Genomic DNA, 25,389 nt, shown 5'->3' with positions numbered 1-25,389 from the left:
TTCGTTCCCACAGTCGTCGAAGACGCGGATTCCGCCGGAGATTCCCTTTGCCGGTTTCGCGGAGGTGGACAACCGGAGGAGGAACGATCGAAGGAGCGAAAGGAAGAAGCCAGAACGGAGGTAGGAGAAGCGCGCTCCACGTCGGGATGCGTCTTATAACATGCCAAAACGCCGATAATTCGACGGTGTGGTCCTGAACGTTAGCCGATATCCTTTCCCACGGATGGCCACGACGACGAGCCCCAGGTCCCGCCAAAGGGGATTCCAGCCATTCCTGTAGCCCGGCGACGACATGGACGACGAGAACGATGACGGCAAGTAGGATGGGCCACCTTTGGCTCAATCGCAAAAACGATAAATTAGTTGATTTACGTGCACGTAATTCTTTTTTTTTTAATCGAGAATCATTTCAAAAAGAGCGAAAGATATCGTAGAGCGAGGGACATGAAATTCTGAATTTCATCGGACAATTCTACTCCGATTTCTTCATCGCGTTTTTCCTGCAATAGATATATTTATTTGATTTTTTCTCTAAATATTTACAGTGTTTATTTCACTTGAAGTTCATTTGAAATAGTGTATTTTTTCGGGTATGATAGAATACTTGACGATTATTATATATAAATGATAAAAGTATAAATATATATTTTTTTATTATTATTAAATTATATATTGTAAATACACATCATAAAAATGAATATATAAAAATTAAAATAATTAAAAATTAATATATATTAATTTATAAATGTTTTACTTAAAGTATTACTAAAGGTACAATTCTAGCTTTCATTATTAGCTCTGTACAAACTTTGAATATAGAAACTTGGGAAATAAAAAACTACAATAACGTAGAAGATACTTTACTCTAATTTAATCTCTTCAATTAAAGCAATATGGAATAATATAACAGCTCCTTATCACATTCACAATTATAAAATAAATTGCATTGTTATTTAAAAGCATATATTCAGTTTAAATTTATACAAATTGTCAATGAAATCATGGACCTGAAAAAAATTAAATGGTGGTTTCTTAGACAAGTCTTGCAGGCAATAATGATCCAGAACAGGAAAGCCTTTATAATATCAGCGCCTGTATCCGACTTGGCTTTAAGAATACAAAATGCACAGCACGGGAACGACAATCGAGTGCCTCCGCTTGTGGAGTGGCTCCTCGTGAAGAGGAGAGGCCATCAAGGATGCCACGCGCGTGTGTTCGTGCACGACACGCCGCGTGTCGTTCCGTCCGCCTGGCTGCCCCGATTTTATCGTTTCGGGGGCTCTTATAACCTCTAAATGTTTTCGTCGCCTCTATCAGATCGTCGAAGACAGAGATCGCTCTTCTCTTCGTTGGCGAGGGTACCATGCGAAAGATTGAAATGGCGATAAAGCGGCGAAAGGAGCGCCGATAGAAGGTGTCGATGACGCTATGACACATTTTATTTCCAATTAGCTGGAATTATCAAAAGAATTTTTGCAACGATTTATTTATACAACGATTTAATTTCAACAATAAATAATTTATTTAATTTTTTCATATTTTATTCTCTCTTTCTATAAAAAAAATTACAGAAAAATATTCTAAAAGAATTGAAGAGGGAGTGAATTTATGACGACGTAAATCTTTAAGATACAAAAATTATAATTTTTTTTTAATGAAAAGAATTTGTCACGCGTATCGATGGAATCCGCGGATTGCGAAGAGGAAATTGGCACGCGCTGCTTCCTGCGTTCATCAGGACTCAAGAATCGCGGAAGAATCCTTGAACGGCGACTATTTATCCATCCGGCTACTCTCCACCTACCAGACGTTTGCTTCATTAAGCCGACATCCCTATCAAGAGTCTCGGTAGGATCGTCGGGATCAAATTCCGCGGACTGAGACGAACCGCACGCGTGACGGTATGCGTAATAATAGTAAAACTGAATGAATCCTCAGCTCGTTTCGCCTCCGGGATGCGTTCGTGCTTTTTGAGAATGCGCGGAGGTCAAGAGGGAGAAGGCGGAGAAGGAGGGTTGGTGGGGTTGCCGCTCAACGTCGAGCTGGTTCAGGGTAAAAACCCGAACTCGCGAGGGCGAGGAAGGGAGAGGTTGGAAAGAGGCTGCTGGTGTCCGTTGGTCGAGGTGGGGGACCGAGAGGGTGGGTGGGTCAAGTAAGATCAAAGGGGCCGCCGTGAGAAGTGGTCCGGCTGCCCGAGATTCTTGTCTGTCGAGACGCTGGCAGAGTCCCTCTCTCTCGTGGCAAGAATTTGTTTTACTATCACGGTACACTTCACCCTCCCGTCTGTATTTTTATCCTCCTGAGTTGCATTGCTCGGCTGCGGATCTCAACTGTAACGAACAATTTCGGTATAATTCGATAGCGGAAATCGATTGGCCATTGCCAAATGAGACGTAAATGCTCGAGTATGTGTTGCGTAATTCGATTTATAATTCTATTATTAAATGTACAAATATTTTGTATATACATTATAGATAAGATTTTATTTAAAAAAAAATTGAACAATTAATTTTTCTCTCTCGATTTATAATATATGAAGATAATTTATAAAGATATTTGATGCTTAATTCGATAAGAACATAAGTTTGCTAGATTACAACATCATAAAGTAATAGACATATTCTATTAGGCAAACTACTAGCATATAAATTATAAATCATTTTTCATATGATGTGAAAATTATACTTCATCTGAAATCACGCTTTTAATCTATACTAATTTATTATAACGTCTCAACAGATGATCTAATGAAAGAAGGATAAAAATAAACTCGATATAACTTGATATATCAATTAGTCAATATCTAAATGATCTTGGAATACATTATGGAATACATTAATACATACGGATCTCTCTCAGAACAATACCTACCATCTGCGGATGGTGGATAAGAGAGAAAAGAACCGATGGTCCGTCAGTAGATACAGAAAAAAGAAGCAAGAAAAAGGAAGCTGTAACGGAAGGTAGATCAGGGGAAAGAGCGCGTGGAAAAAAAAGGATGAAACGGAGGGGGAGAGAAAGCCGGTAGGTCGGCGATGGAGTGTTGGTACCATTAGCGCGGATGCCTGTTCGTATGCGGTCAGGGTCCTTTTATCCCGCGCGGAGATTCCTGCGGGATTCCTACGTTCGTTATCATCGCGTGCAGTATTCGCCGAACGCTGAAACGGTGGAGAACAAGGATGCAGGAAGAAGGAACGCGATGAGAAAGAGGAGGGGAAGCAAGAGGGGGATTGGAAGAAGAGAAGAGGGAGGCCGAGGAGAGTCAAACCAGTCCTCGGCGCGGGGCACGGGCCTCCCACGACATTCACTCGGCTTGAGGAGTTATGAAGTCGTCCAGCTGGAGAACCAGTTGACTACATTTCGCGAGGATACGTCGACGGCGGCGCGCATCGTGTAATGGGAAAATATTGTATAGCGCCGCGACAGAACGCGTCGCATCGAGGGAGGCCCGAAGATCGAGATACGGCTTATAGATTTCATCACGATCGAGAAATAGCAGTCAGGTGGAGTTGGTCTTTCGTGAACGCACAAATCAATCTGTCTGCTTTTTCAAATATTTCTCGTGACGGGAAAGTAAAATTATTAAACATTTTTACGTAATTAATTAAATTCTCTTCTTATTTTTAAATGAAAGAATTTTTACCGTGATTGACACACTTGTATTAAATTTTTGACGCAAAACAAATGTCACTCAATAAATTATTGATTATGCTAAATGCCAAATCGCCACGTGATTATGTTTGAAATAATTAAAAAATTTTTTAAGTATATATTATTTTAATAGGAGAAGCAGAGATGGGATATAAGAACAATGCAATAAAAAACTCCAACATTTCATTGTTTATTTAATTCTCTTATATATTTATTTGCATAAATTACGAGTAATAATTAATACATCTATTATGCACAATGTTGGAATCACCGTTTTCTTATTCGTAGGTTTTTCTATCCAGCATTTTGTGATAGATGTCTCTAAGCCTGCGGGATTCTCGAAATCCCGGTTTTCGGTAGAAGAAAAGGAAAAGAGAAAAAGAGAGAAAAGAATAAAAAGATATAAAAATAATTTATTACACCCAATAGATGTCTCTCGTCAATCGGGTGCCATCTTTATCGCGCGCGCGAAAGTTATTTTTTATTTACAAGAATTTCTTATAGGAGAAATATCTTACGGCCGCTAACCGCCTCGAATTACTGCAAAATATATCGCTATTATCTATTTATGTACAATTACGCGTCTCTATACTCGAGATTGTTCATTTCTCCGAAGGAGTTAATATAAATCGCAGGAAAAATACCTTCAGAATAAATAATGTTTTACGAGACCACACGATGCTCGCATTAGATCGATCACTTTAAACATGGACTTCATATGCAGTAGGATAAAATAATTAAAGGCTTCTTTTTACAATGATCTACATATCATAGTTATAAACAATTTGTTCTATCATAGAAGGATAACAATTATGCAAACATTAAAATAATGTAATTTGTAATCAATGCATCAATAATGAGAGAGAGAAAGAGAGAGAAAAATATAAATTGAATTTGAATACAAATGGATGACGGCTAAATGCCTAATAAGAGTAGCCTTAAATTATTTTCTTCTACCACTGTGACATCTAAGATGTCAGAGTGATCTTTCTTTCTTATAGGTAATGATGGACCAGTCACACTGGTACTTACACCGGTGCACCGACATTTACACACTGCTTCCATGCATCCCTCAATCTTTCCGTCTCAAAATCTTAAAAATCTACGATCGCGCGAACGCTTTTCACCATTTCAGTCTTTAATACGCGCCACGCGACATAATAAATATATGTGGTTTCGAGCGTAATACTGGAGATGATGAGGCCCCGCGGATTCGCGCGGGTTTTACGACCTCGGATACATCCGACGAGTTCCGCGGCGGGATCTCACGCAGGATCAGACCTCGAGTCGTCCGCTAGAGAGACTATTAGAATCTATCGAGCTAGAGAAAAAAATAGTTTCGTTTGTCTTTGCCATACCGTACTTTAACTCCAACGTTTTGCGAAAACGAGAGCGAGAGTTCGATCATTTAATCCTGCGTATGCGTGAAGCTCCTCCAAAATGATCGAGATTTCCTCTATATCGAGTTGACCGAATCCGTTTTAGAGGCATGTGTGTACCGTCTTTGTTGTCCTGCACTTCTGACACTTGACCTCGCAGCACCAGTGGAAGATGCAAGCGCACCTCTCGATCACCACCACCTCCTGGGTCTTGTAGCCTCTGCCGCAGCACATCAGATCGCAACCGTCAACACCGAGACTGGTGTCGTTACACTGTCGCCCGTGGGTACCTAGGATGCCGAGTTTGGGATTCTTCTCGCAGAACGGCGGTGACTGCTCCAGATAGACGAGGTCTTTCAGCCCAGGGGGTTTGTGCTCCGGATTGTATGGCTTTAGCTGAAAGTTGTAGCGCTGCCGGCGTGGAAGACCGTCGCGATGCTGATGCACAGAGTTGCTCGCCGAATTAGCGTGCACATTACTGCGTACGCGATCTGAATTGCTGACCATTACCCGGGAGGCCCCGTCGAAGCGGTCCTTTAGATTATCGCCGACCACGCGGAAACTTGGCAGCCGCATCCAGCAAGTTTTCACTGTACACGAGCCCGACATACCGTGACACTTGCACTCCTGACGCATTTCTGCAGACACGTGCTGTAACGAGACGAAGACGGAACCCTGTAATTTTTCTCCTCGATTTAAATTGAATATATATTCGCGATATTTTCTCACATCTCTTCTTCGTGTCTGGTTGTTTCATACGAATTAAACACAACTTCGACAAATTTAAAAACGTGATAAAATAGAAAAAATGTAATATATTATAAATTTTGAATATTGAAATTGAAGAAATACTTTCTTCTTCGAGCAGGAAGTAGTAAAGAATAAAGAAAATGATTTAAACTCTTCTAATGATTTTTTTTATTTTTTCAGATATCACAGAAATGATTTTAAAAAATGAAGAAGATGCGTCCTCTCTTTCTCTTACCGTTCTGCCAGCTTCGTTGTTATGCAGATTCATCTTTTCGCGGAGGTTGCGACCACGTTCGCCAGTATCAACGAATTCGCGGGAGAACTTGAAGCCGTATTCGATGTTATCCGAGCAACCACCCCATTCCCAATCCCGAACGGTGGATGTTGGGGTGCGTGATTGGTGACTATAGTCACAGGAACACGACTGAATGCTGCCCTCGCTGCATGCTCTCGCGATACTGTGAGTCACAGCCGCGCTCGTGATGGCATAGATGAAAGCGGTCTCTCGACAACCTACAAAAAAATTGCGGGAAATTTATGACGCGTACCATGCTGGAAACTAAATTCCCCGTTGAGCAAACGGGAAAATGGAGGCACAACTCGAAAAGTGTTGTTTCAAAATCCATGATATATTATCGTAATTTATTGCCACATTGTTGTCTTTTTCTTCTTAATTTTATTTATACCGAGTTGTACAATATATTATATTTTTCTGCGAATTTCTGGCGAACCAAAACTCTTGGCAGTTATGATTTTGTCTCCATCAGAGAAGTGCTATATATTCTTGACGTAGGCACGTTTATTCTTCTCTCGACTAAACGATAAGAATACTTTTATACTCGCCGAGAGCGCGGACAAGACGCTCACGGTGTTTGGTCGTGTGGGAGGTGAGCGATGACGTCAGACAACATCTCAATCCTCCGCAGGAGACTACCTGCGCGAGAAGTCCTCGCAGGTGGAAGGTAGCGAAGGGAGAACGGGAGGATCGTGGGACGAGGAGAACGACAGAGAGAAAGAGGCAGAGCGAGAGATAGGAGACGGTACGTGACCTTAACCCTGAGTGGGCTGACCTGAAGCACCTCGACCTTATCTGCATAAGGCGCAGGTGTTTGCCGGCTCCTTTTGTGCCGGTGAAGATATCACGAGGGAAGAGCGGACGAAACGATTTCGTAAATTGCGAGCTCGCACGGTCCCAAGGTAATGTCCCATTAGCGAAAAAGATATTATATTGCGCTTTAGCTTTTTAAGTTATAAACTTTTTTATTTATTTGTAAATTTTTTTATTCATTTTTTTGTTTCAAATGTGTAATAATGCAGTCAGGAATTATATATGCGATTTAATAATATGATAGATAATTATTCGCGACGTTCTTCACAAAGTAATAGCTTATAATAATACATAATAAATTTATAAATGCTGGAAAATGCGATACCTTGGCTTCTCTAATTATGTCACTGATATCGAACTCGAATCTTTGAAGTGACTGATTAGAACTCGGCGAGAAACTTTTCTTGTCCGATTGGACGCGCGTGCGTATCGAATAAGACGTTCGTCCGCAAGCAAGAGATGTTTTTCCGGTCAGTGCGATAGTGATGACCAGATGATCATCCGTAACGAATTAACTCGGGCTACGAGTTCCAAATTCGTTACGTGTCTTTTTCGTTGCAGTGACATCTCGAGCTTCCTTTTTCACGGTAGTGAACCACTACGAAGCACAGAGAACAGACAGAACGAAATTGTAAAAGGGAAAGAGAAGAAAGTGAGCAAAGAGCAACGACGATGATTTTCCTTAATCCCCGTACAAGACGTTGTTGGCAGAAGCGAGAGCAAGAACGACGAAGAAAAGCGGAGAGATTTACGCCGTTACACCCTATTACACATCGTCTCGTTTCCTCTCGCTTCGTCCTAAATTCGATCAGTTCCAGATATTATTTATCATAATGTCAGAAACTACCATGACAGAATCATGAATTATACTGTTCGTGGTCACTTCTTCTAGACAAATCACGTTGTTTGTTCAGGAAACTGACAATGAGAGCGAAAAAGTGTTATAGATTGTTATCTGACAAGAAAAGATGTACAAAGCCGAGGAAGATTAATCGTTAACTTAATCTGAACATAATGCAAGAAATATTTGTTACATGTTTCTAATAATTTTCAATAATTGCGCATATGGCTACTAAAATTGCTCAATCTTAGAAATTTCCCATTATCATCGAAATACTTTAAATCTTATAACATTTCTTTTTTTTTCTTGCTCTATAGGTTTCGATACATTTTCTATTTTCTTGTTGAAGAGAGAATAGTTTTTGATATTCTATTATTAATATAATTTTTTAGGCAATATATTTATTTTATCTTTATTATAAGAGATGAAGAGAGAGAAGTTTATTCAAAATAATAATCAATTAATTTTTTCTTTTTTTTTTATTAGATAAACGGAAATCATATATTGGCAAATATTAATAGAATACTCGTGCTCGCTGAATCATATTTGTAGGAATGAGGCTAATCGTTGGCGGCGAACGCCCTCGATAAACTCGTTGCCTTGTTGAGAGAAGTTCTCCTTCGTAGTTCGCGGAAACCAATCCGTTCAATTTTTCTTGGCTTTTACGGATTTTACGATTTTCAAACAATCGGATTGTCATCCGCAGATAAGCGAGTTTTCTGAAGACGCGAAAGAAGGCCGTTATCGACACGCGCGCACAGAAGAATAAAATACAAGGAGAAGAGATAAATAAGGAGCGCGACGAGGAGAGATTCGGTGCGAAGGAAAGTATCAGACGGAGGGAAAAGCGACTCGCGATGATCCCGGTGCTGCGATTGTTTGCCCTCGGCGAATACGCCGTTCCACGTACGATAAATAGTTTGACGGCGGCTTTATCAACTCGTTCAAATAGCATGAGCAAGTTGGAGGCGCAGCCAGAGTGTGCCCGCAAAGTAAACACCAGCGCACACATTGATGAGGATTTCTTGGTCATGTTCGAGCATTGGTCCGGAATCTGTCCCTGACAATAGGCGGCAATATTCGGGACAGCGGACGGATTTCGAATATTCCGGGTTCGAAACGTACGGTATTTCGAAACCTTCATAAGAAAATAACACAAGTTAGGTAATCTCTGTAGAAATATGGATGCCTAAATATTTTCGGTTGTAATTATTCATTTTCTTTGTTAATTTTATTGAAAATTTCACGCAATCGTAGCTTGATATTAATTACTCGTCCAAATTATCTGAATCAAACTTTTCTTGATTATTATTTCAGATTTGACAAATATTCAAATGACATAAACGATGAAACAGCATTAATTGTTTACTGTTAAATTATTACGAGAAAATTAAATTACTGCGAAAACATATAATACATGTAACTATACAATTGTTAATTTAATGCAGAGAGAAAGTATATCAAATGTACACTTTTCAAGTCACAGATTATCTGATAAATTTAATTCGGTAAAAATTTAATATTTGAATGGGATTTATAGCTCGTGAAAAAAACGGTTGACGTCTCAGTCTCAGTGCAATATATAGAGCAATATCCGCGATCTCGTTTCGACTGTCGTTCTCAAGATTGTCTTAAGCGACATCGTCGCGCATCTTTACGAGGGACATTTGCATCTCGGCTGAAATTCCATGGAGATAAAATCGTTAGGAATTATTGCTACTGTCGCGCGCGGTCCGAGTTCCTGTCACAAGACATGGAACGAGTTATGGTGCAACCACCTACGCGTGGAATTTAAAACGATGTACTGGCGATGGTGGTCTCCTATGACGTGATATCGGCGACGTGATGATTTATGTAGATGTGTCGTAATACAGCCATTAGACATAAGATGATAGCCTGTAATGTCAAATGATAGGCTGTACGCTGAAAATCGCTTACAATGATTCATTACGAACGTTTATGAAGAATGGAAAGATGAATTTATTACTTGCACTGTGACAGAGATTGTCATTTCACAGCAACTCAAGATGTCAACGTAAAAAAAATGCGAATTCGAAAGAATAGCTATAAAACGGCTATTATTCTTAACGGACGCACAGAAAGTTGTTTGTCCAAGGATGATAAGCATTATGCAACCATAAAGATACGTTCCGACTTTATAAATGAAATTATTATAATCATTTATTATAGTTATTATTATATGTTATATGCACATGTATACATTTTAATTTTATATTCATATTTTAAATGCTCGTTGAATTTTTTTAATATTCATATATATAATATTTTTATACACATTTGTTATTTTAAGGATATGTATGGAGATTAGTTAAATTAAATTACACATGTACATATCTCTCTCTAGTCCCCAAATATATTAAAATATTATTATTAAAATAACGACTGTGCGAAATTATATAAATGTTAAAAAAATCCAACACAGACATTTAAAATACTTTCCTCGCTTATATTTTACTTTTGATGTCGTTGACGATATTCGGCGAAAATAAGACGAGACAAAAAGAGAAGCCGAGAACAGGCAGGACAGTCTTGAGGAACTCGAAGACCGCGAAGTAACACGGAGCGCCATATAGACCCGCGGGCTTGCGGGGCACCGCTTGGAAGCAAACAAGATGTAAAAATCACAGGGGGACCCATTGGGTCGCGGCTCACGTTTTCGCAAGAAACCGTGGCGTGCCGTCGACACATGTAGCCCATCATAGGCCGCGATTTATGGCGGCGTAACGCCGCAAAAACGCCCGGTGACGCGCCATATAAGACGGTGTCCTGCGCCTCGTGCACCGGACAGGTATCGATTGAATTTATTCTGCAAACGGTCGGATTACGTCGATATTCATGGCGAAAATATCCGAGCCTCGTCCGGACGAACATGTCACTGATAAAGATAAGATTAGAAAAGTTGAGAGTCAGAGAATGATCGGAAATAGGATTATGTATGTGGATTTATTGATTCATAAGAAAATGTCTACGATTCCGGTGTAACTGTCTCTGGAATATAATGTAATCAGAATCAGTGAAAAGAGATTGAAATTTGTTACGGATTTGTGCTCTGTATTGTGGAAGTTCTTTATACCTCTCCTTCCTTTTACGTCTTGCAGTTTATCTTGCATTGAAACTCGATTTATGAAATCATGGAGATGAAATGTGCAAATCGCAATGTCATCTCGTGGAATAGGATACAAGCTCATAACTAATTGCAGGACTTCTTTCGCTGATTATTTATCCCTTATTGATATAGAATATAGAATAAAAATAAAGAAGGTGGAAAAAGAGATGATTACAAAGCATAAATTATTCGCATATTACGCTGATTAATTGAAACTATTCTTGGATTAGAAATTTCATATTCCTTTGCCAATGCATCTCAAAGATTCAACGAGAGATCTATATTTTTCAATATTAATTCTATTCTTCCTCATTAAACTAACTTACACGGGCAGGTTCATTCGTTATCGATGATGCAGCTTTTTTTTTGCTGGATAATTTTGGCTGCGACCGTCAGATGTAATCTGGCGGAGAAAAAGACGGCATTGCGCGTCCGATGCAGCGGGGTCTCGCGAAGTTCGCAGTTTACCGAGCAATTAGGCTGTGGGACTTGCTTTTGCGAGCCATAGTGTGTGTCGAGGAAAAGGAAGATGCAGAAGGCACGAGAGGAAGAGACGCGCGAGAAAGGAGTAAGAGAAGAGAAGAAACGAGATGGAGAACGAGGATGGAAGGCGAGGGTACCAATGCGGTAGGTGGCTCTTGGCGGCGAAATGATTACAGGCCGCGAACGCATTCACTACCAGCTATAATATTGAGTACAAACGCAGCCAAAAGTATCCATCGAGTCTCCGAATCGCGAAAGTATCCCTCCTCGATTCGATACTAATCCTGTCGAGTATCATTTACATCAGCACAATGATTACGTACGACATTTAAATGTAAACGTCCGATTCGTGTTAGTTGTGTCGACACAAAAGTTTCGGATCATACATATTAATTAACATTCGCGATTTTTATCGAATCGCTAATTATGCGTTCCGCGCAGACATATGAATATATTAAGGATATCTTACTCATGTTATTAGACATTCCAGCGTAGATTGATAACTTGGCCTATACTTAATAATATATCCGCGCAAAAACGCGAAGAAACTAATTTATCCGTATACAGAATATCTTTAATTCCCTAGACATGACGAATATTTAATATATTCAAAATGTACATGGGCATTTCTTTCGCAATAAGCGCGATAAAAATCTAACAACACGAGACGGGAATCTCTACGTGATTTTCTATTTCTAGCGCAATGGATACCTGCGATGAAACGTCACGACGTAGCCGGTGACGTGAATGCGGAACCAACCGATTGCGAAACTCGTGTTCTTTCTACAGCTTGAAAATTTATGTATTCCACACTTTCACGATTTATATTTCCGGCATGACCGCCGACAGTTTGATGTTACATTAGAACGTGGTGCTAATCCGGAAACGACCGTTTAAGCCGGTGTTCGACTGCGAGTTCTTTCCGGATCCCCCTCTGATCTCTCTTTATTCTTGCGACAAGTACGAGAGCGCATTACTGCTCGCTGATAGTAATCTGCGTTTCCCCTGTGTGAGAGCTCGGCAAAGATCAAATCTCGAGGATCTATACGAGGACAAAGGAGATATGAGAAGCGAGAGCGGCAGCGAGAAGAGCGGAAGAAACTGGTCCGCGCTCACACGAGGCGATGAAGACGAGAGGTGAAAGGTCGAGAGCCCGGTCTCTCGTGGAAGCTACGAGAGATCCTGCAGCTTATTACGGAAAACGAGGAGGACAGAGTTTGTATCCAACTCCAATCTATCGTGATAATTTATTAAGAAACAATTACAAATCTTGTTTATTAATTTTACGTGCAAAAATAATCAAACACTTGCCACACATCTTAATTGCGCGTCTACGAAAGTGTATTTTATATATGTGCATGTTGCGAGCAAGAATATTATTTTCCCCGACGTATTTATGAATTTGTCACTTACGTGAATTTTATTTATTCATTAATTATTTCGTGATACAAGCTTTCTATGCGTATCATATCAACACGTCGCGATGATTTAATTTAATTTTGACAGGAATGACATTACGAAGCTCTCTTCTGAAGCGCGTGACATATTTTATCTCACAATTCATTTGTAATAATATTCTATCGTGTCTTGACGGAACATGTATCATAGCGTGTAAAAATGGATTCTCTCGTCCCTACCGGCGTTATTATCCGTCAGTGGCTTTCTCGGAGCTTGATTAACACGTCAAGCGTTATGGATACCACATGGCGCTCTCGCTTTTCGCTTACAGGTGTCATATAAATGCCGTACGTTACCGTGACAACCGTTCAACTTGCGGAATTTCTAATGGCTATTGCACCGCGTCTCTCTGTTCCTTAATGGCTATAAAGTATAGTAATAACGCACAAGAAGTACACGTAATTTGGACGTGATATCTCTGAGGCGTATGCAAAAATCGGATATGCATTATACATGTTGCATTATGTACGTCGAAACTGAATATATTAAACGCTTTCGTAGAAACCTCATAACTGGGTAAAAATTTAACGAACGTAGATTTCATAAATATGGCATTTCGTAATATTTCATAAAGGACATTCAAATAAAATAAGGAAGCTTATAGTAACTTAGATCGTGAATTTCGTGATATATATCATATTATATTTTTGAAATATATTTTGAAAATATCTCTAGATGGTACGAATATTTAATTTCTATGTACATTGCTGGTGTGCGACAAATGCTCCGAAGCAATAGCGAGAATAAAATCACGCTGGAGGGTGAATCGAAAATAAAAAAGGAGGGATAGAGTATTAGTACGAAAGATACGAATCTCTCTGCAAATAGATATTAGTATTAGTCACAGATGCATACGTTATATAACCGCCAATCTGCGTTAGTTACAATCGTCTCGTGTTGCAACATTGCAACGAAACGTATCTCGATACACAGGCTCGTGAAAATAACACGCAAAAATCTCTCGCTCTCTACCCTTTCTCCTAGTTTCCTTGCCCCTCTTCCCCTTATCCCTCCCTTCGCGACGTGTACTTCTTTTAGTTTTACTAAGTGGCCATATGGGGACATTCGACATAATGGGGTGGGAGCGGCTCGAGCGAAAAAGCTCGGCTTACAATCGCCTCGACGAGATCTAAAAGAGCCGCAGGGGAGCCAGAACTGGTACGAGAAGGTCCATTATCAGGTTGCAAAACATACATCTGGTCGGTGAGGGCACGTGCCCGGGGCCCTCGGACGTAGGGCACGCCCTCCAAGACCCCCTGGCCCCTTCTCCTCTCCTTTTCGCATCATCGCCGTGTACCTTCGCCCTTCTAACCCCACGACGACTTGGAGCCTTCGCGCCCCATGCACTCGATCTACGCGATCGTTCGCACTCGAATGAGGTGTTAATGCGCCTTGTCGAAAGCACCGCGGGTGCCTGATCATGGTCTCTTTAATGGTAATAGAATAATATTTATACTTTACGAATGTGTGTGTGTAATTGTCTATTAGGATTAAGAGCATTTTATATATTGCATTAAAAATATTTTATATAAATCTAATGCACGTCTTAAATGGAATCGGTATATTATTATTAAAAAGCAGTGAATAATTTCTGATAATCTTAAATTTTTTTATATTTATAGATACAGCAAATTAATGAAATCTTATTGAAGGATCATTATATAATCGTAGAGAGAATATTTTTTTTGCTTTATTTAACAAATATAATTTTAGATTTATATTTAAATTGTTTTTTTATACAATTTACATTATAACTTATATATTACATATTCAATTATATTTTATACAAATCTATAAATTTAATAAATTAATTCATAAGATATTTATCGTATGATTGTGTATATAATCGAGATAACTAATGCAAAGAGAAGAAATATGATCCATTCGAAGTAACACGCTTTTCGACCAGATAAGAGACCAATGATGTCGTTTTAAATTGACTCTACATCCGCTGAATCCATAGCTTATCTCGAAGGTATCGTTCACTCGGCGATTATTGCGATGACGCATTGCGATGACGAGATGACGACCTTATTACTTAATCTACCAAGTGTTACGAGACGTATCGAGAGTCTGTGTTGACTTAAGCAAATCGACAGATTTGTCACTCGCGATCTTAAGGAGCCCTCTTTCTCTTTCATTCCTTTCTTCCCTTTCGTTTCTATCGCATTGAAACTTGTCTCCAATAAATCTTTATCGAGAGTACCGGTTCGGGGACAATTGTGGTACAATGAATGATCCTTTAAAATATAAAATATATCTTTTTATTATTTATATGTGTCTTTATTTTTTCGATTTTTTGAAAAGCATTAGATGAAGACATTTATTTCTTATTATTTTTCAGTGAAATTTATTTTGATGGAAATTTAAATACCCCCTTGAGAAAATTGATAGAGAGAGTGAAATAAAATTTTTAATTAAGTCGTGCATTAAATAATAATTATATCGAATAATAATTATCGATGGATATAATATTTTCATAATAATAGTTCTTATTGCCATTCAAAATTCTTCGCGAGATTACACTTATAAGATTATTAAACTCGATTAATTACTTACCTTTATCGACGATCTTGCCGAAGAGATTTTTTCCTCGAAGAAAATTCTTTGTCGAGCAGTTCCATCGCCGATTGCGAAACTGATGTTGGCACTCGGTGACGGCTTGATTTGCACCCCTGGATATTGCCTGAAGTACTCCAGGATTTTCCCTAACGAGCCTTCTCTGTTTTCTTCTCAAAGTCCCGTAGATCGATGAATCCATCATGGAAGTCGGTGGCAAGAAATTGTTGGGTTCGTCCGCTTTCGCAATACCCCTGGAAACCGACATTATATCTCGTATCATCCTTCATATTTTTCACAATTCATTCAAGGAAAATTTATTATAAGGGCTATAAAATAGCCTCGCTTGTAGCAAATATTTTATGAAACTGAAATGAAGGAATACAATGAAACATAAAGAATATAAATTTCACGAAGAAAAATTAAGTAAGAAAAGAAGAAAAAAAAATCCAAGGATAGGAGAGAAACAAGATAAAATAGGAAAACGTACAAAGTTAAAAGTATTTATTAAAGAGTCCTTTAAAATCCACCGAAGCGGTTCCAGTCTGCAGCCGTTAAGGTTCATTCACTTTGGACAATTCTTCAAAGTTTTGTTCACATTCCAGAAAGGGTTACGATCAGTCAATGTCTGAAATGTGAATCTTTCTATAGACAGACGTGAAGCGTTAAGAATGTTTTCAAACAGGGTTCGTGTTAATGAAGAGAGTTTTCGAGTAAAATAACTCCCGTGGTAAAAATAAATCCAGCGGTGCGATGTTTCTCTTGTCCTCGAAAGATTCTGATCATATATATATATATATATATATATATCCTCGACACGGACGTTAAAACGCGCATAGTGCGCGCGCTTTCATGATATTATCAATTTATATGCAGCCACGTTCAACGGCGGTCGAGCTAACTCCAGTCCCGACTAATGCAAAGAGCTTAATGCAACGCGATCGCTGGTAAATTCGCTTAATGAGACCCTGTGCATTCGTTTCGGCGAGCGCCGCGCGCATCGTTATCGTGCGTGTCGCGTATTACATGGAAGTAATAATGTAACGCACAAGGTATGTACGTATATATCGAGCCATATCGCGGGAATAAATTTTAATTACGCGGCAATACCGCGAACGATAATGCGCATCGTCATCTGCCGCGATTGCATTTGTCCTATCCGGTCTACAACGCGACAGGTGATCGTGCGATCTGAAAGAGGAAAATTTTCGTTAAACGAAGTTTCAATTTATAGTCAATAATTTGTAAATATTTTAGTTGTCTTATTATATTTTTCTAATTATTATTCATGTCTGATGAAAAATGTAACATATCTTGTTACATGCTTTTTTATCCCTTCATTTGCCATTTCATATTTATGTTATAAAGAATGTAATTTTAAATGTAATTTTAATTTTGTCTGATTTATATTTTGATTCATGCTAAACAAAAATTGTGCCTCATTAAAATCATTTCTAGTAAAAATATCGAATAACATTAAATAAAACGTAATTAAATCATTTATATTATACCAGAAATTGTTAGCAAAATTTGGTGTAACCCATGGCGTTACGATTTAAACGGTGATTGTCAATGCGAAATGCCGATTTCGCGTGCAAAAAAGCACGCTTTCAGGAGAGAACAGGTAGCGCGAGAGAATGAGAAGCGACGAAGGTGGATTAGCACGAAAGACGAAACTGGTTCAGCAGTTTCGATCAACGGTAGCTCGTCGTCGTATGTATATAGGGTGTATCAGAGTTTGGCGTAGATTCTTGGATGAATTTAAAGTTGATTTTATCTGTAAAAGAGATGTGTACCTGATGAGACACCAGCTTCTCCAGACAACTTTTTAATTTTAATCATAAGTACTCTAATAACTAAGATGCAAATAATTGAAACAATTTCATAACTTATTTATATTGGAAATTATTTATAATGTTAATTACTTATAATCAGAAGTTATTAACAGTTTAACATGGACAATATCGATATTCTTTATGAGCCGGCTCTTTGGTTTTATAGATTGTAATTTGGTGAAAGCGACCGACTTTTGATACACCCTATGTATATATAAATCAAGCTGCCGCGCGAGTCCAGCCTGTGAAAGAATTCGCGTCTCGATCGATCGAGCATCGCGCAGAAAAACGTTTAAATGCGCTCACAGTGTGCCCTTCGTGGGAAGAAGGACGCGCGGTCCTCGAAGAAATGCTGGACCGCGCAAAATGCATACTGATCAAGCGTAGTAAGAAACGTGTTGTGACCCGCTCTTAAACACGGAACAATCGGAAAGCAGTTGGCAGCTGAGAGTGATTTTAATTAGACACAGGGGTGTTATTTTACACATCCTTTATCATAAATTTAATCGTCTTCATATTTTCCTTAGGAATAAATATGATTATTAATTATATACATTATTTATAGCATTATAAATATTTCTTTCTCTTCAAAAGCGAGTTTGAAGTTCAAACAATGCTAGTGTCATAAGCACTCTTCGTGAAAGAGAAACTTGACGAAGCCCAAACAAGATCGTAAACGTCCACGGCTGATTTGCCCCGCGTGAAAAAGCGCCAAATGCGTCTGATATTTGTTGTTCTTTAACGAGAGACCGCGCGCGACCCTTATTTAAAATAGCTCGCACGCGCTGGGATCGGATCAGTCGTCGCCCGGCATAATAAACAGGTAATCACTGTCGCCGCGGCTCCGTCGACGCTTCGCTTTCGTCTGGGCGGAAATCGAGGCTCTGACAGTAACCGGGCTGTGCGTGGCGCCCACTGCGAAATGACTGTCAGCCACCCGCCTCTCGTTGACACTTCGAGAAGCGAGCTAAACAAACTCGGATCGGTGGTAAGCACGTGGCCAGATAAAAGAAGACGGAAGATTGTTCCTCGATATTGAATTAGAAAAGAGTATTCTACATACAAGAACTCTCGAGCAACGCAAATATAATGCACGAAATAATACTATGCTTCGTGAATTCAATGAATGAAAAAAAAACAAAGTCGAGGATAAGCTGAGACAGCACATATATCCGGATGGAGAAGAAGCAACATCTCAGAAGATTACTTCCTCATATCATTTCAATGCAAGAGCCATAAGAAAATTAAAGATTTAAATGAATTTTGCACGGTTTGAATTTTGCAAGCAGCGCAAATGTCACGTTAAAAAATGCAAATACGACAGAATTATATTATATATATTATTACGTGCAAAAATGAAAGGATGAATAAAATATGGAATAAAATGCGGAATTCGAACACTACCTTCGAGAGCATCGCAAACCTCGTGTATTGCCAGAATGCGCAACACGACGACCTATCGATTCGTCACGTGCGATCCGCGAACTCGCGCGGTTGATGCGACGTGTAATGCACTCCGTGCATCGGCGATGCATTCAATAAGCGATGTCCATAAATAAGCCACGCCACGGACCGGTTAGGATATATCTATTGCTTGTAATTTACGTCGGACTGAAAAGCTCAGGGACGACCCCCTCCGTCCTCTCTTCCTTCGCATACTTTCTACCAGACAATGACCCAGACGCAAATAATTTATTATGCCTGACATAAAGATAAGAAAAAGGAAGAAAAGAGCAATAACGATCCTCCAAAGCTTCGTAATAACAGAGGAATACGTTGAAAATTCCTGTCATTATTACTGAATTATAAACACGTGTTTTAACTTTGTATTTCTTCCAGAATATATGAAATCTAGACTAAAAGATTTCTCTTCTCTGTGAAAAGTAAAAATAAAGAAATAGAAAAGATAGGGATAAAGATTTAGAAATAATTAAGAAAATTAATTGTACATAATTAGCATTAATTAATGTTTACAGAAGTAGTTTTAGATGGATGCATGCCTCGATTTATGCACTTAATAAAAACCTTAATAGTTTAATATCGATATTCGATCAATCAAATAATCTAATCAAATGACAAGATTATTGTTTATTTTGTATCAATTCCGTAACTTATGGGATCATTGTTTATCTTAGATGAATTCACACTATGATGACGCTGTTTTAGCATCGAGAGCCTTATCCTTCGCGCGTGTTATTCGCACCTTTTAAATCGAACGACATATAATTATATACGTAGAGGATATATTAAACTCACAGGATACATAAGACACTTTGATTTCTTTAGAAATGATACACAAAAGATCGAGCAAAATTTATACGTGACATATTATCGAGATTTTATAGACGATTGTAAATCTTTTTGTTCTCAAATGTGTCCAGATCCATACTTTTCTTGCCAACGTCCGTCTCGGAATAAGCGTGTTTTCCCGCGTGTATAAGCGTTCCTTTCCCGTGGCAGAGCGACGTATTCCGACGTATGTCATTTCTAACGTGACTCCGTCCATATCTAGAACAGCAACGTTGGTCGCGAATCAGGTCACGAGATGTCATGAATCAGACAGAGAGCTTGTCGACGTCTTTTTCATTCGATCGACCGATTTCTCGTCGTAGAAGAAGCATGACTGTCACTGTTGTGTACATCTCGCTCCTGATTCTCATCCTCGAGAATCGTTCTTATGTTGATAAATCGACCACACTTGAGATTACCGGTTCGCGACGAAAGCGACAGGTACAAAATTGTAGCGATCGTTAGAATCGCGATCGCGATGAACATGCGGAAAGATGTTCATCTGAAATTCGAAACACGAGTGATTAATGGCGATGCAGCCGACATCCCGTTTGTGTAGAACGTTGCATGTGACGTGTTATCTTGTTCAATGATAACGGAGCGTCTATGAACAACTTCATTCTTGCCCCAATGATGGATGTATAATATCAGTTGAGAGAAACCGAGCGTATTTAAAATTATAGCCAATAATGTATTTGAAAGAATGGATCACATCAGCATCTTACGTGTAAATTTATAATGAAATAGATTTTTTGTTCACTCCAAACATGCACATCCTGAAAGCCAAATTGCTTTGCTTTTGCAAGTGCGCCTTGTATTACAATGAAAAACTTTCAGTTGTTAATATTTTACAGAGGATGTTTTCAAAAATTTATAAACTTTAATTCAGGAAAATTTTAATCAGGAAAATTTTTTTATTTCGAAAATACCAGATGATTTCATGGAATAACAATATCGATTCTGTTTGATAAAAATCATATGGATAGCAATGACAATAATTCATAAGTTCAAGCGTGCTTTTTCGCGAAGATAGAAAAATATACGATTTAATTGACTATGATGTGTGTAGCAAAAGTAATATTACAAAATTAAATATTACAAAATCTAGAGTCTGTTATGTTGTGAATAATTTTTATTCGTGTCCACATAATTAATTGTCATTATTAACGTCCACCCCAGATGTGGCCACCCAGGTTGTGCGATAACGTGCGTTGGATCAGTGCGTATCGACTCTTGGACCGGTCTACCGGTCTCGGCAATCGCCGGTTGTACCTGTCAATCGATCGATTCCGACATGTTACGATCGGCGATGAATCATACAGATAATAGATTCACGACTTTCTCTTTGCGTTTTCCTTTTAATATAATTAATCTATTTTAGTTTTATTATTTAAATTCCGATACTAGTTGTTTGAATGTCCATTTCTTATATACTTGTTTATCTGTGTCTACTTGTTTTCTATTATTTATTGATTTATTAATATATTAGCCTTTCAATCTATTGTATTTATAATCAAGATATATATGGTTGATGTAGAAAATAAGACTATTAATTTATTGAGCCAAATACATCACTCTTCATTAAATAGAAAAACTTACGAGAAAAAAATTTACTTGTCTTTTAGGGTTTGGAAATTTTCCCTTTTTTATTTGAATAATTTTCCAATAATGATGTATGAAATAATTTATTTCGCTTGACAATTTTCAGATAAAATTAATTGCAGAAGTAATGTCATATTGCTCAGTTAATTTATAAAGCTTATGTAAAGATCACATCAATTACATGCTGATGCTTTTAAAATATTCTTTTTCTAAAACAGATTTATTTTAGTTTAGTCAAGGGTATACCCAGACACGTACATTGTGAAAAATATTCTCAGGCAAAAATATCTTCAGTGAAAAATATCCTCAGTGTCCAGAATATATCCTTTTGTAAAGATATCTATTTAAAGGGATTTAAAGGTATGTTTAAATGTTTAAAAAGATTTTAATATCTGTTTTGAGTCGCTGCTAATAAATCATTAACAACATGTTGTCTTGTTTATTTTAGACTTCTAAAAATATACTCAATTAAAGGATAGATTTCACGCCACGTGCATCCACAACGAAGAACATATTTTGTTCCTTTTCAATTGCGGCGACTAATTTATACGTCATAATCTGAGCCGGCTCGTGGAATCAGGAGGAACGCGCGGCTTGTGTTGCCGATTTAATTAATTTAGCGGCAATAACCATCGCTGCCAAACTGTCGCGCGAGAAACTGGACGAGACTGGTTGATTTATCGCCGGCGGTTTATCGTTATAGGTGAATATTCGCCGCGGCTGTATCTCGCGGGACAATATATGAGCGCGTGAACGCTCGATCGCGCGCGAGTTTTATTTACGATCGGGCTAATGAAGTTAGTCATTATCTAACACACATCGCGCGCAAGAAACGCGAATCGAAACGAGCGGAGTTAGAATTATGATTAATGAATTAATAACGATACGGACGGCGTCGCTCCCGCGATTAGCCCGACAAATGTCGGGGCAGACAGGTGTTAATGCGTGCGCTCGCATGAGAGCGAGGTGGAGTAATTAACGCACGTAGATCGTCGATTCGATTCAAGAGTGGTGGGTAACATTTTAATTAGAAGAAACGCCGCGAGTCCGACATTGAAAGAAAAAAGATACGATGCGATGTTGATTTCGTGAGACATTTATTCATGATGTGTTTCTGTATATAGGCACTCGTAAGCGTAATTTCCCTGTGAGATGTTAATTATACGTTGAATGCGCATAGAAAAGATGGTGAGAATATAAGAAGGGAATTTATATGTTATTTTGATTATGTTTTCAGGAAAATATATCAAATTTTTTTAATATGGCAACATATAGAAGAATAAAATGAAATTTCCTCATCAATTGACATTTAGTTTTGAAGATTTTCAGATTTTTTAATTAAATATCTTATTTAGAGAAGAAAAAAGAGAGAAAGAATTGAGAGAGTTATTAGTATTTATTAATATAATATTTAAAATCTTAAAAAAAATCGTTGCTCTGAAAAATTAGAAAAAGATTCTCGAGAATTCTTCTTGACAAAAGAGTAACTTGGCAATTGCAAAACAAGAATCGGTGAAAAATAAAAACGACAGAGTTTCCGATCTTCACGGTATAAACTCGTCAAAGATCAAGGGCAGGTCCATATGGAACAGATTCTGTCGGCATGATTTTTATTTTCGATGATTCAGCGATTGCAATCTCAATTAACGCTTGAATCGTTAGTTATGATATCATCGTTTATAGCCGGAAAAGAGTTTTTATAAGATCGGTAATCGGAGCAATAAAGCGACAATTATCGAAAATTTCCTAGTACTATGTATCGAATATTAGAACTGTAAATTATACACGTGCTTTTTTTATCAAGTTTATTCTCACACATATCTCATACATATATATTTTCTCAAATATAAATTTGATCATAATTACTAGCTAATTATTATTAAAATATGAAGGAATGAATGACAACAAATTTGAATGAGTTAAAAAGATAAATGAGATCTTTCGTCGAAAAAAGTATCTGTCATTTTCTTCAAAAATTGTATTTCATCATATTACGTATAACTTTTTTATTTTATTATTTATTGATATTTCATGCGAATAAAACAAGAAATAACTAAAAAATTGTACGGTATGAAAAAAATGCAATTTCGAGAAATATTTCCATTTCTTTCAAGCTTCTTCGATTATATTCAAACTTAACCAATGATTGTGTCAACAAGTCTATTAACTGCATAGTGTAACTATAATTTATTTCGAGAACCTTCACACGCTTAGTGTATCCGCGATAAAAAATTTTATGACGCGACGTGTTGTTTACAAGCGAACAGGACGACAGGATTTCAACTATACTGTATTAAAGCGAAAGTCCGGGTTCGTCTCCGATACTTACCACCACATGGATCCTCTGCCGCGACTCTTGTTTCTGGTGATCTCCGCCAACTCCGACACGTACGCCATCACCGAAAGCACAGCTAGCAACATCCAGAGCCTCATCTTCCAGCGTATGTCTCGCGCGTCTCGATCCTTACGAGTGTATCCAACGCGTAAAAAAATGCTCCGCTCGTCCTTATCTCACCGCGATCGGGAGCAAGCACCGTGCACCAATTGTATTCACTGAACGAACATCTCGCGGGATACTCGAACCTTCGTCGAACTTGCGAACCGCACTCACGGAATCGCGCGCTCACGATCCCGATGCTAATCGTCCGATAAGATCGTCCTTAACACCGCGATCCTTCCGGGGTGTCGGGATTACGATCGCCGCGATCCACCACGTCACTCCCTTGGAATCGACGTTCGGCGAACCGTATCGAAATTGATCGGCGTTATCGCACGAGGATATGCACCGTCCTCCTCTCCGCAAACACTTCTGTGCACTGACCTGAAGAACTTGGTGCCCGTTTTGTCTATCGTCGGACCGAGAGCGCGTCTTGCGAGTCTTGTCAACGTGTCGATTAGTTCCGGCAAACACTACGACGCTTAAGCTTCTGACTGGTTGCTGAATGCGACTGCCGCTCGGTGTGAACCGGCCTGGGAAATTTCACCCTCCCCGAAGGGTTCTCATCGAAGGGTGGGTGTCACCCTTCGAGAGCGTGCGAGCGGACGATTAGTGGTGGGAGAGAGAAACGGACGGTACGAGCACAAAATGGCCCGAGAACGTTTTATACCTGCCAACCCCCTCGGTGGTATACGCCGGCTGCTAGCTGTTTGGCGAGGATCGGGTCAGGTCGGGTCAGGTAAGAAGAATCATGGATTCGGAAACGCCACCGTAGATCCGAATGATTCTCGCCTAATCTCTCTCGGGAGAGGTTACGCGTGCCGCGCTCTGCTCCTTCCGTTCCGTCCCGTTCATCCGTCGGCCGTACGTGCCAACTCTCTGCTTCCTTGACGGGGAGGTTCTCCGAGTGGTAACGTGTGGCGGCGACGATGGTGGCGGTGGCGACGATGGTGCGCGCGCGTGCATGCGTGCCTGCCGCGAGCGTGCGTGCACGCGTGCTCGTGTCGGAGTACGACAATGTCAGGGGAGAGAGATGTCCTCTATTTGCCCTTTTCTCTGTCGAGCTCTCTCTTTCTCCTCACCTATTTATTCCTTCCGTCTCCCTCTCTTTCTCTCTCTCTGTCTTTCTTTTTTTTCTTTACGTCTTTTTCGTTTGCGATCCTTCTCCCTCTTTCTATCTCTCTCTTTCTCTCTCCGTTCGTCCGTTCGTTTCACGCTGCTTGGGGGGTATGGTGCAACGAGTTGGAGAACCAATACCCTTCGACGGACAAGTATAGACCTCGGCTAGCGACTGCATGCGCTCCTCGACGGAAGATCTCTCCTCAGAGAGAGAATGGAACGCTCTCCCTTCCCCCCTGACGCGTGGAGACTGCTGGACCCCCCCAAGACCAAGATTAAATCTTGCTCCGCCTCTGTCGGTTCGGCCTCTCTACCTCTACTCTTCCTTCACCAACGTGCGTTACGATCTCTTCGGCTTCTTCCCTCCCGGTGTCATCTGCTTCCTTCTTTCCCTCGTCAACGTCATCATTCTCTAACTTTGCTCAGCATTCGCTAAAATGTTTCTTTCTCGTTTCTCTTCCTTCTCCTCCTTCTCTCTCAGAATGCATGCTTTCATCTACTCTTCGCGATATTTGAAAGAGGCGTTCTGGAGTGTTGAATCAACTTTCATCATTAAGGAATATTTCTATGAGGTGGAATATAAAGTATGACTTTTGCCATGATTCTATCAAGTTCGATACTCTAAATTGTATCGATAAAAAAGTATTATGTTGTACTGTTGTAGAAAATAGTATGTTATATTTCTCTAATTTAATTATTTATACTTTCTAAATTTAAAATTTATACAAAATTGAATTTTAATGATGATAAC

At 39.2% G+C, this 25,389-nt stretch overlaps 1 protein-coding gene across 2 annotated transcripts; it reads right to left on the bottom strand.

Annotated features, from left to right (window-relative positions):
- Positions 1-3,859: 3,859 nt before the first annotated feature.
- On the bottom strand, positions 3,860-24,851 carry Wg (Wnt family member 1 wingless). Of its 2 annotated transcripts, none has more exons than XM_083083066.1 (4): positions 23,412-24,851; positions 15,357-15,610; positions 6,016-6,293; positions 3,860-5,681 (listed from the first exon to the last, which is right to left on the bottom strand). In XM_083083066.1, the coding sequence occupies exons 1-4, from the start codon at positions 23,513-23,515 to the stop codon at positions 5,133-5,135; spliced, it is 1,185 nt and encodes a 394-aa protein (XP_082939192.1). In that variant the 5' UTR covers positions 23,516-24,851; the 3' UTR covers positions 3,860-5,132. The 2 variants fall into 2 exon arrangements, with proteins under 2 accessions (XP_082939192.1, XP_082939193.1); XM_083083067.1 differs by lacking the exon at positions 23,412-24,851 and adding an exon at positions 15,847-15,948.
- Positions 24,852-25,389: the final 538 nt, after the last annotated feature.

This window comes from Camponotus vicinus, unplaced genomic scaffold (genome assembly GCF_025532165.1).
Source record: "Camponotus vicinus isolate PSW18456_S1 unplaced genomic scaffold, iyCamVici1.0 SCAF_11, whole genome shotgun sequence".
Lineage (NCBI taxonomy): Eukaryota > Metazoa > Arthropoda > Insecta > Hymenoptera > Formicidae > Camponotus > Camponotus vicinus.
This window is presented reverse-complemented; position numbering and strand designations above follow the sequence as displayed.

What these genes read in the sequence shown, in the direction of transcription:
- Wg (XM_083083066.1), bottom strand. Translation starts at nt 23,515, where the DNA reads ATGAGGCTCTGGATGTTGCTAGCTGTGCTTTCGGTGATGGCGTACGTG. An exon ending in GGCAGAGGATCCATGTGGTG is followed by an intron (nt 15,611 to 23,411) that starts GTAAGTATCGGA and finishes GTCGGTTTCCAG; the next exon opens with GGGTATTGCGAAAGCGGACG. An exon ending in ACAACGAAGCTGGCAGAACG is followed by an intron (nt 5,682 to 6,015) that starts GTAAGAGAAAGA and finishes GTCTCGTTACAG; the next exon opens with CACGTGTCTGCAGAAATGCG.